We start from the raw sequence: 15,000 nt of genomic DNA, 5'->3' as shown, positions 1-15,000 counted from the left end.
GTCTCATCCACAGCTTCCTTGTACCATGTCCCAGAGATATAGCTCCTGTGATACACACCTACCTTTAACACTGTCTCATCCACAGCTTCCTTGTACCATGTCCCAGAGATATAGCTCCTGTGATACACACCTACCTTTAACACTGTCTCATCCACAGCTTCCTTGTACCATGTCCCAGAGATATAGCTCCTGTGATACACACCTACCTTTAACACTGCCTCATCCACAGCTTCCTTGTACCATGTCCCAGAGATATAGCTCCTGTGATACACACCTACCTTTAACACTGTCTCATCCACAGCTTCCTTGTACCATGTCCCAGAGATATAGCTGCTGTGACACACACCTACCTTTAACACTGCCTCATCCACAGCTTCCTTGTACCATGTCCCAGAGATATAGCTCCTGTGATACACACCTACCTTTAACACTGTCTCATCCACAGCTTCCTTGTACCATGTCCCAGAGATATAGCTCCTGTGATACACACCTACCTTTAACACTGTCTCATCCACAGCTTCCTTGTACCATGTCCCAGAGATATAGCTCCTGTGATACACACCTACCTTTAACACTGTCTCATCCACAGCTTCCTTGTACCATGTCCCAGAGATATAGCTCCTGTGATACACACCTACCTTTAACACTGTCTCATCCACAGCTTCCTTGTACCATGTCCCAGAGATATAGCTCCTGTGATACACACCTACCTTTAACACTGTCTCATCCACAGCTTCCTTGTACCATGTCCCAGAGATATAGCTCCTGTGATACACACCTACCTTTAACACTGTCTCATCCACAGCTTCCTTGTACCATGTCCCAGAGATATAGCTCCTGTGATACACACCTACCTTTAACACTGCCTCATCCACAGCTTCCTTGTACCATGTCCCAGAGATATAGCTCCTGTGATACACACCTACCTTTAACACTGTCTCATCCACAGCTTCCTTGTACCATGTCCCAGAGATATAGCTCCTGTGATACACACCTACTTTTAACACTGCCTCATCCACAGCTTCCTTGTACCATGTCCCAGAGATATAGCTGCTGTGATACACACCTACCTTTAACACTGCCTCATCCACAGCTTCCTTGTACCATGTCCCAGAGATATAGCTGCTGTGATACACACCTACCTTTAACACTGCCTCATCCACAGCTTCCTTGTACCATGTCCCAGAGATATAGCTCCTGTGATACACACCTACCTTTAACACTGCCTCATCCACAGCTTCCTTGTACCATGTCCCAGAGATATAGCTGCTGTGATACACACCTACCTTTAACACTGCCTCATCCACAGCTTCCTTGTACCATGTCCCAGAGATATAGCTGCTGTGACACACACCTACCTTTAACACTGCCTCATCCACAGCTTCCTTGTACCATGTCCCAGAGATATAGCTCCTGTGACACACACCTACCTTTAACACTGCCTCATCCACAGCTTCCTTGTACCATGTCCCAGAGATATAGCTCCTGTGATACACACCTACCTTTAACACTGCCTCATCCACAGCTTCCTTGTACCATGTCCCAGAGATATAGCTCCTGTGATACACACCTACCTTTCCTCTTACCCCAGAGGGAACACAATCTTCCAGTTTATTCCAGAGGTGTAGTTGGTTGTTGCACTTGCTGTGGTGCATGTCTACCCTCCAGCTTACCCCAGACATGTAGTTAGTTGTGTTACACTTGCTGCAATACACACCTACCTTTTATCTTGCACCAGAGGTATTTGGCTGTGTTATACCTGTTCTGATACACATTTCTTTTCTAACATACCACAAGGTTATATAGCTGGTTGTTGTACACTTGATCTTTCACTTTACCTTATAGGCTGTGTTGCACCTGTTCTGGTACACCTACCTTCCACCATGCCCCAGGGGTAGATGCGTCCTCGGATGGTCTTTCCTGTCTTCTCATTGATGATGGTTTTGCTGCCAATGACAGCAAACGGGAAGCTTTCCTGAAAAATACAATCAGATGTTTTGTTGTCAGATGGTAAAATTAAAGGTGTGGTAGTACTGAACTCATTCAATTAACAGCATGTCTTCACACTGGTGCATTTAGCAGCATTGAACTGATTCAACATGTACTCACGCCAGTGCAATCAACTGCATTAAACTGATGCAATTAACACCATGCATCCCAGTGCATTCAATACTACAAGTCTGACGCAGTCTACAGCATGGATTCTCTTCAGTGGATTTAACAGAGCCACATTTCTGCAGTCAGCAGCACATCTTCAGACCAGTGCATTTAGCATTATAAGTAAACAAAGCTTGTGTCATGTGATATTGGCATATCTCAGGTGTACTGCAAAGGCCAAGGTCGAGTGCCTCATTACCAGAACTATGTTACTATCCTTCAATAAAGCACACATTGGAATGCGTTGTCATGTTGATCAGCTTTAATAATTGGCTCAAGTACTGGTGTCATTCTAAGGGGATCCAATGTCTGTCTGCCTGGGATGACATGTTGGACAAGCCACGCTGCTTCGCAAGGGATGGCTTACACCTGTCACCACTGGGCTTCCGGACATTGGCTAAGGCTCTTGCCACCCCCATAGTGCCTTTTTTAGGCAAGGCTCAAAAGACAAACCCACCTCCTTAGAAAACAAAAATGGAAAAAAACTAAGGGTAATGCTGCTCAACGCCTAAATCTCAAGATGCAGGCACTTGATGCACTCCTCAGCATGGAGAACATCGACGTCTGTGCAGTAACTGAAACCTGGTTCAAGGCTCCTGAGAGCACCCCAGTGCTACCGGGCTATACCTCGTATCATGCTTTTCGGCCCCAAAACCCGGGCCGAACCACAAAGGGAGGGGGAGTGTCCATATTCATCAAGGACACCCACACCTCCGGGTTAGTAGCAACACATAAAGCATCAGAGACCATACAGGTGCAACTAACCATAGGCAAAACTGCTATACAACTGGTAGCATGTTACAGACCACCCTCCCATTCTCAAGAACCCCACTCAGCCTTCCTGAAGACATTGGAGGATATGAATGTATCACAAAATACCATCATACTGGGAGACTTCAACTACCCAAACATAGATTGGGTACATTATTCTAGCCCTAATACCCTAGCCCAAAGGTTCCTGGAATTCATAAATTCAGATGCACTGGAACAACTAGTCACCTCTCCCACTAGGGAGATAATATACTAGACCTGATCATCACAAACATGGGGACAAAATGCTCCACACCGAAGTATACCTCTCACTAGTGAGAACTGACCACAGCCTAATCACCCTGGATATACATATCCCACCTCCACCGCCAGCACAAAAGACCACAGTGAAAAACTTCTCAAAAGCAGACTTCACTCTTCTTAAGACTGAGATGGTATCCTTTAAGCCCACTGTGCCAGTGGATACCACATCCCACAATGCCGAATCCTTCACAAATGCTTTCTATGGACATCTCCAAGAATGCATGGATCATGCAATCCCAAATAAATCCAAGTCCCTCTCCACCAAAGACAAGCATCCTGTCTGGTGGACCTCAGCCATTAACAAATTGTATAACAAAAGAAGGAAGCTACTGCACGTCAGAGCAAAATCCTATGAAGGGAAGACATCTCTGATCAACATTAGCAGAAAACTATGTTCTCTCATAAAAACATCCAAGGCCAACTTTGAGAGAAAAATCGCTAAGGACACTAAAGATAACCACAAAGCCTTCTTCAGCTATGTTAGAAACCTGGGCGGAAACCCTCAGATATGCTCAGAGTTGGTTCACAACAACAAAAAATACACTGAACCCACAGATATTGCCAACATTCTGGCTGACAGGTTCAGTGCAAATTTCTCCCCTCCCTCACCCCCAAAAGAAGAAATACTTATCCCAGCTGAATGCAGTCTCCCTGCCATCTCAGATGTCCAAGTGAGAACTGCCCTAAACAAAGCTAAAAATACAACATCAATGGGACCTGACGGTATCCCGGGTTGCGTGTTACGTGAACTCCAAGAGGAGCTAAACCCACACATAAAAATGCTATTTAACCTTAGCCTTACTTCGGGATATGTACCTGAACACTGGCGTACAGCAACAGTGGTCCCACTCCACAAAGGGGGTGCCTCTACAGACCCTGGAAACTACCGCCCCATAAGCTTAACCAGCCTGGTCTGCAAAGCTATGGAAAGAATCATTACGGAACTCATAGACAGAGACATAGGGGACCTACAGACACTTGACCCCACCCAGTTCGGCTTTGTAAAGGGCAGATCCTGCCTTCTGAACCTGGTTAACTTTTTCGAAACAGTCACTAGAGCCATTGATGAGGGCAAAGCAGTCCATACAGCCTACCTGGACTTGGCTAAGGCCTTCAACACAATACCCCACTCAGGCATCATAGATAAGCTCAACAGCTTAAACGTAAACCCTTATGTCACTAGATGGGTTGCAAACTGGCTAAAGGACAGAACCCATAAAGTTAAAATCGCTGGAGCAATGTCAGACTCAAAGCCAGTCACAAGTGGTGTCCCACAGGGAACTGTCCTGGGACCCCTCTTGTTCGGCATTTATTTCTCAGATGTTAAAGCAAACATGGGAGGGCTGTGGCTGACAAAGTTCGCAGATGACTGCAAACTAGGCGCCATAGTCGATACACCAGCGGACACATACATCCTACAAAAAGGCCTCACAGAAATGGACAACTGGTGCCGGAGCCACGGCCTTAAACTAAATGCCAAAAATGTATAGTCATCCCTTTGGGAAAAACAAAGTACCCACAAATTATCACATAGACAGCAACCCACTGAGTATGGAAAAAGTAATCAGAGACCTAGGGACCCAAGTCGACAGCGACCTCTCATTTGACACCCACGTTGCCAAAGTGGTTAGAAAAACATTCTACCTTGCACACCTCATCATGAAGGGATTCACATCCAGATCCAAGGATGTCATTGTACCCCTATATTCCTCCCTCATCAGACCCATGATTGAGTACAATGCCCCATTTGGTATGTACCTCACCCGGCATTTGCAACAGCTGGAGAGACCACAAAAGTACCTCACCAAGAGGATCAAGGGTCTCCAACATATGTCTTATTCTGCCAGACTAAAGAAACTTCAGCTCTATTCAGTAGCATACCGCCTGCTCAGAGGTGATCTCTGCCTGACGTACAAGGCCATGTCCAATCAGGATCTGATGGACATGCTCCACCTCAAAAAAATCCAAATCCATCAGGACCACGAGAGCTAAAGACTTAAACCTCGGCACAAGTATGAATAGGGCATGCTGGAGGGATAGATTCATAACCCAGAGGCTTCCCATGCTTTGGAACAAGATCCCAGTTCGTATTAGGCAGAGCCCCTCACTGACTCTCTTCAAGAGAAATCTTGATGAGTGGATGGGAGATCATAAGTTTACCCCAGGGGTCACATCTGTGTCACTGCTAGACAGGGGCACAGTAAACTAATTCTATTATATAAGGGGACCTTCATTGTGTCACTACTAGACAGAGGCACAGTATTCTAAATTTATTCTGTACATTTTTTGTACCATTTCATGGGGTGGCAAAAGCCACATCACTATGACTAGGCTTACAAATGCCCCAGGGCAGACAGCCTAGTACTATACTATGAAACTATGTAATTCACTTAACATAAATGTTAATAATGCTGGGTTGTGCTTTTCAGTTATAAAGAATTGTAAGTACAATGACGGTATTGATTAATGTTCAAGAATCTTTTGGTCTGGTACACGGGATGTATGTCGTCATGTCACATGACACACTTTAGGCAGTAAATACGTGTTACTTAATTCATTCAAGCTTATATTGCCTTTTTTTAATTCTTCCAGTTAACACCTGTAGTTCCTTATGGTGTCCCAACGTTTTTGAGTCTGTTTTCCTTAATTGAGTCAGCCATGAATAGCCAGTATTAGAAAATGCATGATGTAATTAACAAATGATAATAAAATTGTCAACCTAAGATGTTCTGCAGTGGAGAAATTAACCACTGATTTCCCCTTATTATTCATATTTGCGTCCCTATTTTCATAACTGAGAAACCTATATACTATGGAGGGCATGGTGACAAAAGCCATAGTGGCGGAAAAAAACATATATTGTCAATGTAAAATTATAGTACACTACAATGGAGATGTTGGTAGTATTTGCTAGTAATTATAAAAATATGAAATATTTCTATAAGTAATTTAATATTTCTAAGACTCGATAACTTGTAAATTGTTGCATGGCATCAGATGAAAGCGTTGACTGTGAAGAAAACTTTAATTTATATTTACACTGTAAGTTGCACATCTTAGGAGGTATAGTTTATATTAATTATGTAAATAAATATTCATATTTCTGTAAATATGTCAGTAAGGATGCACATAGAAAGGAACTTGCTGCTGTCATAGGAAAGCTGGCTAACAAAAGTAAGATATGAGTGTTTGTGAAACGTTAGAGGAAAAATGTAATTCTGAGTTTGTATGAATAATAATATATTATAACATTGTTCTAAGGACTGTGAAGGCACTATTATCAATGCACAGAAGACCTGTTACTGATAACATTGCTGTTTGTACCATTTTATTAGCTGTTGTTCACAACATATTTACATTTCATTGTTAAACTTTTTAAGTTGATTTCCCAGAAGTGGCTTTGGAATGCCAGTGTGTATAGGCTGCTAGCATTCCACATCACCTAGGTGTTAATGACTTAAATGCCTCTGTCATTAAGCTCTCAAATCTGTATTAAGCATAAAAAAAGAATTTCCTTCATACAATGTTCAACGCATTGATAGTCACAGCAGAAATGTATTGTAGTGCATGCAGTGCCTTACTTATGCTCAACAATGATTAAATGATATCCTGGTTCATTGCTACCCTTGAGCAAGACATGAATGGTTAGAGGGGTGCTTAAGTCTGGCACTAAATCAGGCAATACTCCTTTCTCTGATAAATTGATCGTTAGTCTTAAGATATTGGCCCATAGTTCTCAGTGATGACAAATATGGCAAAATCTTCCCTGAGAAAATTACATTTTCTTACAGCAGAGCTAAGAATTTGAAAAAAACTTTTGTCCATAGGTATATTGAACAGCAAACGGGAAAAAAGTAAGTTTTCCTTGTGGAAATTGTATAGTGTGTAAGAAAAGTAATAACCTAAATGGTATGAATATCAATGTGAAGACATATACTGCAAGAGAGTTTTACAACGGTCATACTATAGGAGCAGTTTACATTATTGGTTGTGGATATACGGTACATCCATCATATACCCCAACTATGTGGTATGTAGGGCAGAGTAAAAGAGCTGTCAAAAAGAGAATCATGGAGCATTTGGAAGACATCAGAAAGGTAAAAATGGACAGTCCCGTTGTGGAACATTTTATTAAGGTACATGGGGGTTCTGATGATGCTTTCTTTTTTGTGTGCTGGCCAGACCTAAATCACAGAAGGGTGGACCAACTGTGGGAAATTTAACTTTATTCGAAACAGAATGCATCATTAATTTTAGAACGTTATTTCCCAGGGCGTTAAATAAGGAATTGGATTTGAATATTCATAGTCAATCTTAGAATGACATGTAACTTCATTATATCCAGTCTAATAATGTTGAGTGTCTATTTTTCTTCCAGCATTGTGACTGTAGGGTTATGACCAATAGGACTGGTTTTGCATAACAATGAGGTTCACATTTTTTGGTATGTTCTTTTAGAAGGTAGAAAAGTAGAAGACATATGCAAGTTTAATGTGCTTCAATGCATGTAAAATCTTTGGGAATCAACAGTTAGAGTTGTAATAGTGTGAAATTATTATGAGCCATCAATATTAACAAGATTGATGAGGTATGCAATGGGGTGGCCACGGTGGTGCAGTGGTTAGCATTGCTGCCTCACAGCAAGAGGTTCTCCGGTTCGATCCTCGGCTGGGGTGCCTTCTGTGCAGAGTCTGCATGTCCTCCCTGTGGTCGCATGGGTTTCCTCCGGGTGCTCCGGTTTCCTCCCACATCCCAAAGACACGCTGAAGATGGATTGGACACTCTAAATTGGCCCTAGGCATGAGTGTGTGTGCCTTCTGTGGAAGGTTGGGTGCTGGGCTGGCAACTCGACACCATAAAACTCCACTGCCAATCATGAGCGGACAGGTGATCCACTGAGGTGACCCCTAACTGGTAAAAGCCGAAAGAAGAAGAGGATGAGGTATGCAATGAATAATGTATGTATTTTTTTTTAATTAAAAATGTTAATGTCTGTGAATATACGTATGGGCTCTTTACGAAGTGGATATGTATGGGTTGTTTAAGAAGTGGATATGTATGGGCTCTTTAAGAACTGGTTATGTATGGGCTCTTTAAGAAGTGGTTATGTATGGGCTCTTTAAGAAGTGGTTATGTATGGGCTCTTTAAGAATGGGATCATTTCTTCATTGTGTAATTGTCACATTGGGGATTAGTATTATAAAAATGGATGCTGCTTGGTGTGAAAATGTATTCCTTGAAGGCGTAAGCCGCGGTACCGGAGACATCAGTAAAGCTTTTTGCAATTTTCTGGTGTGTTGTATGTTTTTTGAACTTTGGGATTATTGTGTGTTTTGGCCAATATTTGATTCAAGCAGCTTTCCTTATGTATATAAAAACATAAAGACGTCAACCACTTCCTCAGTACTTTACTGCCAGAAGACATTGTGTGTTTTTTTTCCCATTTTGAGTGACTAGTAGTACATGGAACAAATAAACCTCCACACATTGCAAAGAATTATGATGGATCTTCAGTCATAATGGATTATTATGTGCTCTCTACATCAATACCAAGATAGGTCGTAATGGATTATTATGTGCTCTCGACATCAATACCAAGATAGGTCGTAATGGATTATTATGTGCTCTCAACATCAATACCAAGATTGGTCATAATGGATTATTATGTGCTCTTGACATCAGTACCAAGATTGGTCATAATGGATTATTATCTACTCTCGACATCAATACCAAGATCGGTCATAATGGACTATTATCTGCTCTTTACATCAATGCCAAGATCGGTCATAATGGACTATTATCTGCTCTCTACATCAATACCAAGATCGGTCATAATGGACTATTATCTGCTCTTTACATCAATACCAAGATCGGTCGTAATGGACTATTATCTGCTCTTTACATCAATACCAAGATCGGTCATAATGGACTATTATCTGCTCTTTACATCAATACCAAGATCGGTCATAATGGACTATTATCTGCTCTTGACATCAATACCAAGATCGGTCATAATGGACTATTATCTGCTCTTTACATGAATACCAAGATCGGTCATAATGGACTATTACCTGCTCTCGACATCAATACCAAGATCGGTCGTAATGGATTATTATCTACTCTCGACATCAATACCGTGATACATCTCTTGAGCTTCCCTCTAGTGAATTTCTTGGCATCCATGTCACGAACACATAATAAGCCAATTATGATAGGAGACCTGATGATAATTCTCTGTCATGTTCATGTTTTGTATGTTGGGGATAGCTTTTTCAAGTGATGCAATATGTATTACCAAAGTCTCATTTGTGATGCTGGCCTCTTGATTACCTTAAGTTCTTCATCCTGCTTTTTGAACTCTTCATCCTCATCAGAGTCACAGTCAGGAAAATGGTAAATCTTAATCTCATGTTCTTCAACTTCATCCCGCACCTGAAATGAAGAAAACGTAAACCAGTTGTGCAAAACGAGCATTACTAGTGAAAGTCAGTGCCAATTTTAGTGATTTTACTTTTGTAAATATAGCAAACAGAAGGTGATTTGTGCTTTATCACAGCTCCATGAAGCCATCAAGGAGAACGATTCCATAAACGGATGAAATTACCTGTGATTTTTCCCACTGTTTCTATGGTTGTGGTTAATTACAGTTTTCTGTATGTATAAATACAGTATGTTGGGATGCCCAGTGGAGTACTCATTTAGAAATGCTTTAATGGATGGATGTAAAGGATTCTTGAGTACATCATTGCATGGCTGGATAGATGGATGATGAATGGAATGAAAGGAGAGAGGTAAATATGTGAAATGGATGGGCAGATGAAAGACTGGTTATGTGAGTTGGTTAACAGAAGGTTGGATGAAATGGATTGGAGAGGCGAGTTAGCTAGGTGGAATAATAAAAGGTCAGTATGGACAGATATGTAGATTAATGGATGGACAGATGTATAGATTAAGTAGATGGATGTATGCATGACCGGGCAGATGGAGAAACAAGTGACTAAAAGGAAGATACTAGATGTATTAGGATCTGCTGAATCTGGTCAGGGCATCAAACACATTTGCTCATTCATTACAGCTTACAACCTATAACCATTAGAACTGGAACACAGACACTATCAACTGGTGCTCAGGTTAAACTAGACTGCATGAATAAATCATTTTTGCAGTGAACAGACTTGACATTTAACACGTCCTTGTTTGGATAAAGGTCATTCATTTTCTTTTCTTTTGTTTATTACCAGATTAATGCCGTTACGTCTTCTGGAACAAATGCTAGTTGTGCCATTCACTGCATGTATAATCATTCCTGCATAGTGCACACACAGCTACGGACAGTTTAGAGGAATGCCATTTTGCCTTGGCAAATATTTGGGATGTGGGAGGAAGCTGAGCACCCAGCAATCCAACATGCAGATTCCATACAGAAGGCATCCCAGCCAAAAACTGTAGAGCCAATTCTACCTGGTAAGCAACTGTACCGCCTTTTATTAAAAAATAAAAACCACGCTGTTTGTCTGGGATGCTGCTATCTCAGACTGTACATAAAGTGCACATTTTAAGCCTGTATATATATATATATATATATATATTTATATATATATAAACCCTAAAAAGGTAACAGAACTACAACAAGTAAAGATAACATTCATGTAAAAATAATGTTTTCCTGCTGGGCACTTGGGAAAATGATACACTGTTAGGTAGGTGACAGATGAGCAGTCAGACTGGCATGCTTGCACTACGCGACTAGGTGACCTGGCAGAATGTGTCAATATTTGTATGGACGTGTTCACTTATGGCCTAAAATAATAGGCACTTGATAATCCATCCTTAAGGATCAGTGGATAAATAACTTGAACTTAAAAACATTTGTCCAGGTCTGCAGCAGTGAAGTATATTGAATAAAGATGCATATCACTTAGTAATGTCCGTTTCAACAAGTAAATCAAGTATATTAAAACCAGCCTCACATCCAGACTAATGTCAACTGAGCCTGGCAGGAGTCAAACCTACAGTCTTCTGATCCATATTTAAATGCGTTATACATTGGGCCACTGCCCCAGTGTATGTAAACTGTATGACCCACTGGAACTCATACATGTGCAACTGACCATAAACAGGGTCTCGTACCATATCCTTGCAACTTATAGGTCCCCCTTCATTTCCCAGGAAATCCATACTATCAATGTCAATGTACTAGAGTCCCTCGCTGTTCAACATAGTACGATATTCATGGGGGATCTCAATTACCCCCCCCCCCCCATAGGTTGGGAATCCTATACCACTTCTAATGCACAAGCCCAGTGATTTCTAAATGTTGCTAATTCTAACATCCTGGAACAGTTGGTCCATTCTCCTATCATGGGTATTAACATCCTTGACCTTGTACTCATGAACATTGGTGGGGGGGGGGGTGTCAATGTTCCTCACCCAATGTAATGTCTTTGCACATCACATCTGACCATAAGGCAGTATAAGTTGAGATAAAAATTAAATCTGGGGATCTAGTGAAATGAAAACCCTTTAGGAACTATTTCAAAGCTAAATTCTCTCTACTAAGTAACACCTTGGTTGAATTCCAAGCACCCCCAAACCCACTAAACACCGTAGCATATGCTGAGCTCTTTACAAAATAGAGCAAGCTATGCCCACTAGTATTAAGAATAAGCCACCCTGGTGGAATTACAATATCAATTGGTTATACAACAAAGACAAAAAGATTTTGGCCAAGCATAGGAGGAACAAAGCCATACACACTAAAACCCCCCTGACCAATCTAAACAGGCAGCTAAGAGGGGTAATTAATACTTCATAGTCTAAATTTAAAGAAAAAATAGCTTCTCAGGCAAAGGACAATGAAAAAGCTTTCTACAGCTGTGTTCGTAACACAATGTGCAGAACTTTTCTGTAACATCGGAGCTGCACAACAATGTGCAGAACTTTATTGTAACTTCGAGGGAGCTGCACAACAATTTGCAGAACTTTACTGTAACCTCGGGGGAGCTGCACAACAATGTGCAGAACTTTACTGTAACCTCGGGGGAGCTGCACAACAATGTGCAGAACTTTATTGTAACTTCGAGGGAACTGCACAACAATGTGCAGAACTTTACTGTAACCTCGGGGGAGCTGCACAACAATGTGCAGAACTTTACTGTAACCTCGGGGGAACTGCACAACAATGTGCAGAACTTTACTGTAACCTCGAGGGAACTGCACAACAATGTGCAGAACTTTACTGTAACCTCGGGGGAACTGCACAACAATGTGCAGAACTTTACTGTAACCTCGGGGGAGCTGCACAACAATGTGCAGAACTTTACTGTAACCTCGGGGGAACTGCACAACAATGTGCAGAACTTTACTGTAACCTCGGGGGAACTGCACAACAATGTGCAGAACTTTACTGTAACCTCAGGGGAACTGCACAACAATGTGCAGAACTTTACTGTAACCTCGGGGGAACTGCACAACAATGTGCAGAACTTTACTGTAACCTCGGGGGAACTGCACAACAATTGGCAGAACTTTACTGTAACCTCGGGGGAGCTGCACAACAATGTGCAGAACTTTACTGTAACCTCGAGGGAGCTGCACAACAATGTGCAGAACTTTACTGTAACCTCGGGGGAACTGCACAACAATGTGCAGAACTTTACTGTAACCTCGAGGGAGCTGCACAACAATGTGCAGAACTTTACTGTAACCTCGGGGGAACTGCACAACAATGTGCAGAACTTTATTGTAACTTCGAGGGAGCTGCACAACAATGTGCAGAACTTTACTGTAACCTCGGGGGAACTGCACAACAATTGGCAGAACTTTACTGTAATCTCAGGGGAGTGGTACAACACTGTGCAAAACTTTATTGTAAATGGCATCACCCACAGTGAACTAGAGGCCATTGCCAACCTTTTGGCTAAGAGCTTCAGCTCAAATTTCTCCCCCCAGATCATCCAAAGGAAATAAAACATACCACAGTCCCACTAACTATTAGCAGAGAACAGGTTGTCAATGCACTTTTGAAGGCCAATAACACTGCATCGATGGGCCCCGATAGCATTCCAGGATGTTTAATAAACAGCATGAAGCATGACCTCTCTGGTCCAGTTGCATCACTTGAGGTTATAGTCAGGTTTTGTGTCCAAGGAATTGAAGAAGCCTACAGTCATTCCCCTACACAAAGGAGGTCCAACCACTAATTCTTGTAACTACAACCCCATAAGTCTTACCTGCCTCATTATGTAAGGCCATGGAAAGAATCATCATAGACATGATAAATGAGGGCACGGGTAACCTGCAAATACTTTAAATATAAACCCTTTTATCACCCACTGGATAGCCAGTTGGCTCACAGATAGGACCCAGAGGTCATAATAGTTGGGGCCAGCTCCACCAAGAGGCCAGTCACTAGTGGAGTACCCCAAGGCTTGGTACTGGGCCCGCTCCTTTTTGGCATCTATTTCTCTACAGTGGAACAAATGCTGAAGGTTTATAGCTGACTAAGGTTACAGATGATTGCAAGCTGTGGGTTATCATCAACTCCCCTGCAGACACTAGCATTCTTCAAGAAGGTCTGTCTCTGACTAATAAATGGTGTCAAAGCCATGGTCTTAAACTCAGTGCTAAGAAATGCATAACTGCACCCTTTGGGAAGTCAACCATCCCGGCTAAATTACCTTGTTGATAATACACCCCTAAGAATTGACCCTGTTATTAGGGTTCTGGGTATACATGTAGACAGTAGCCTTACTTTTGACCACCATGTGGCCACAGTAGTGAGGAAGTCCTTTTATGTTGCACAGCTTATAAGTAACAACATGGTATCTAGGTTCAAACAGGTCATTATCCCACTGTGCTCTAACCTTATCAGACCAATCATAGAGTACAATGCTCCCTTTGGTATGTACCTGAGCAGGCATATGTAGCAACTACAGTGACCTCAGAGGATCCTTAAAAAAAGAATACAAGGAGTAACAAACCTGCTTTATGCAGAGTGCCTTAAAGCCATTTCCCCTGTACTCAGTCTCATATAGACTGATGAGGGGTGATCTACACATGGCTTACAAGGTATCTGCAAACCCCACACTTATGAATCTCCTATATGTTCATAAGTCAAAGAGTAGCAGCAATACAAGGTCTAGGGACCTGAACTTTGTGACTTAAGCAGAACATGCTGGAGAGACAGAGATGTGTTCCAGAGTCTGCCCCTCTTATGGAACAGGTTTCCTATCCATGTGAGGCTGAGTTTGTCCATTACCCAATTGAAGTGCAACCTAGACCTGTGGATGGAGAATAGGAAATAAATTTACACTGAGGCCTCATGGACAGAGGTAGTTTATAAATGCCCGGCCCTCGATGTCCTGTTTGGATACAGGGCATCGTTATTCATTTGGGAAAACTTGGCTGGGCTTAGAAAGCCCACCTCCCTGGGTCATTAGCTTAGTAACAATCTATAAATCAATTTTTGGATACCCTTGTGTGAAAAAAAGAGAAGACGACAAAAAAGGGATAACCGAAAATAAGTGTAAGTTATGAAAACTTTGCTTATATTTTACTTATATTTTTGGAAGCATGCATTCCCTTCAGCAAAGGGCAGTGTGCTTAAAAGTTATGTTCAGCAGGGTTAGAAACTTAACAACTAATGCAAAGAACAAAGCTAAAGTAGAAAAACAGTTGAAGGAGAAATGTATGGTCCCCTAAAAACATCCACAACAGTTCCACAGATTCAAGTTTGGGGAAATATGAGGAATAAAAATAGAAAAGACA

At 41.8% G+C, this 15,000-nt stretch overlaps 1 protein-coding gene across 1 annotated transcript in view; it reads right to left on the bottom strand.

Moving 5' to 3' along the window:
• Nucleotides 1–15,000, bottom strand: part of LOC122814076 (septin-4-like) — a 235,701-nt gene that overhangs the window by 33,590 nt on the left and 187,111 nt on the right. The window contains exons 7-8 of the mRNA XM_044086688.1: nt 9,562–9,663; nt 1,876–1,975 (exon numbers count right to left, since the gene is read on the bottom strand). Coding sequence (XP_043942623.1) covers nt 1,876–1,975; nt 9,562–9,663 — 202 coding nt within the window. The remainder of the gene's footprint in view (nt 1–1,875; nt 1,976–9,561; nt 9,664–15,000) is intronic.

The sequence above is a fragment of the Protopterus annectens genome, chromosome 10.part0, assembly GCF_019279795.1.
Source record: "Protopterus annectens isolate FY-2018-M chromosome 10.part0, PAN1.0, whole genome shotgun sequence".
NCBI lineage: Eukaryota > Metazoa > Chordata > Ceratodontiformes > Protopteridae > Protopterus > Protopterus annectens.
The sequence above is the reverse complement of the archived record's forward strand: the minus strand, read 5'-3'. Positions and strand labels throughout refer to the sequence as shown.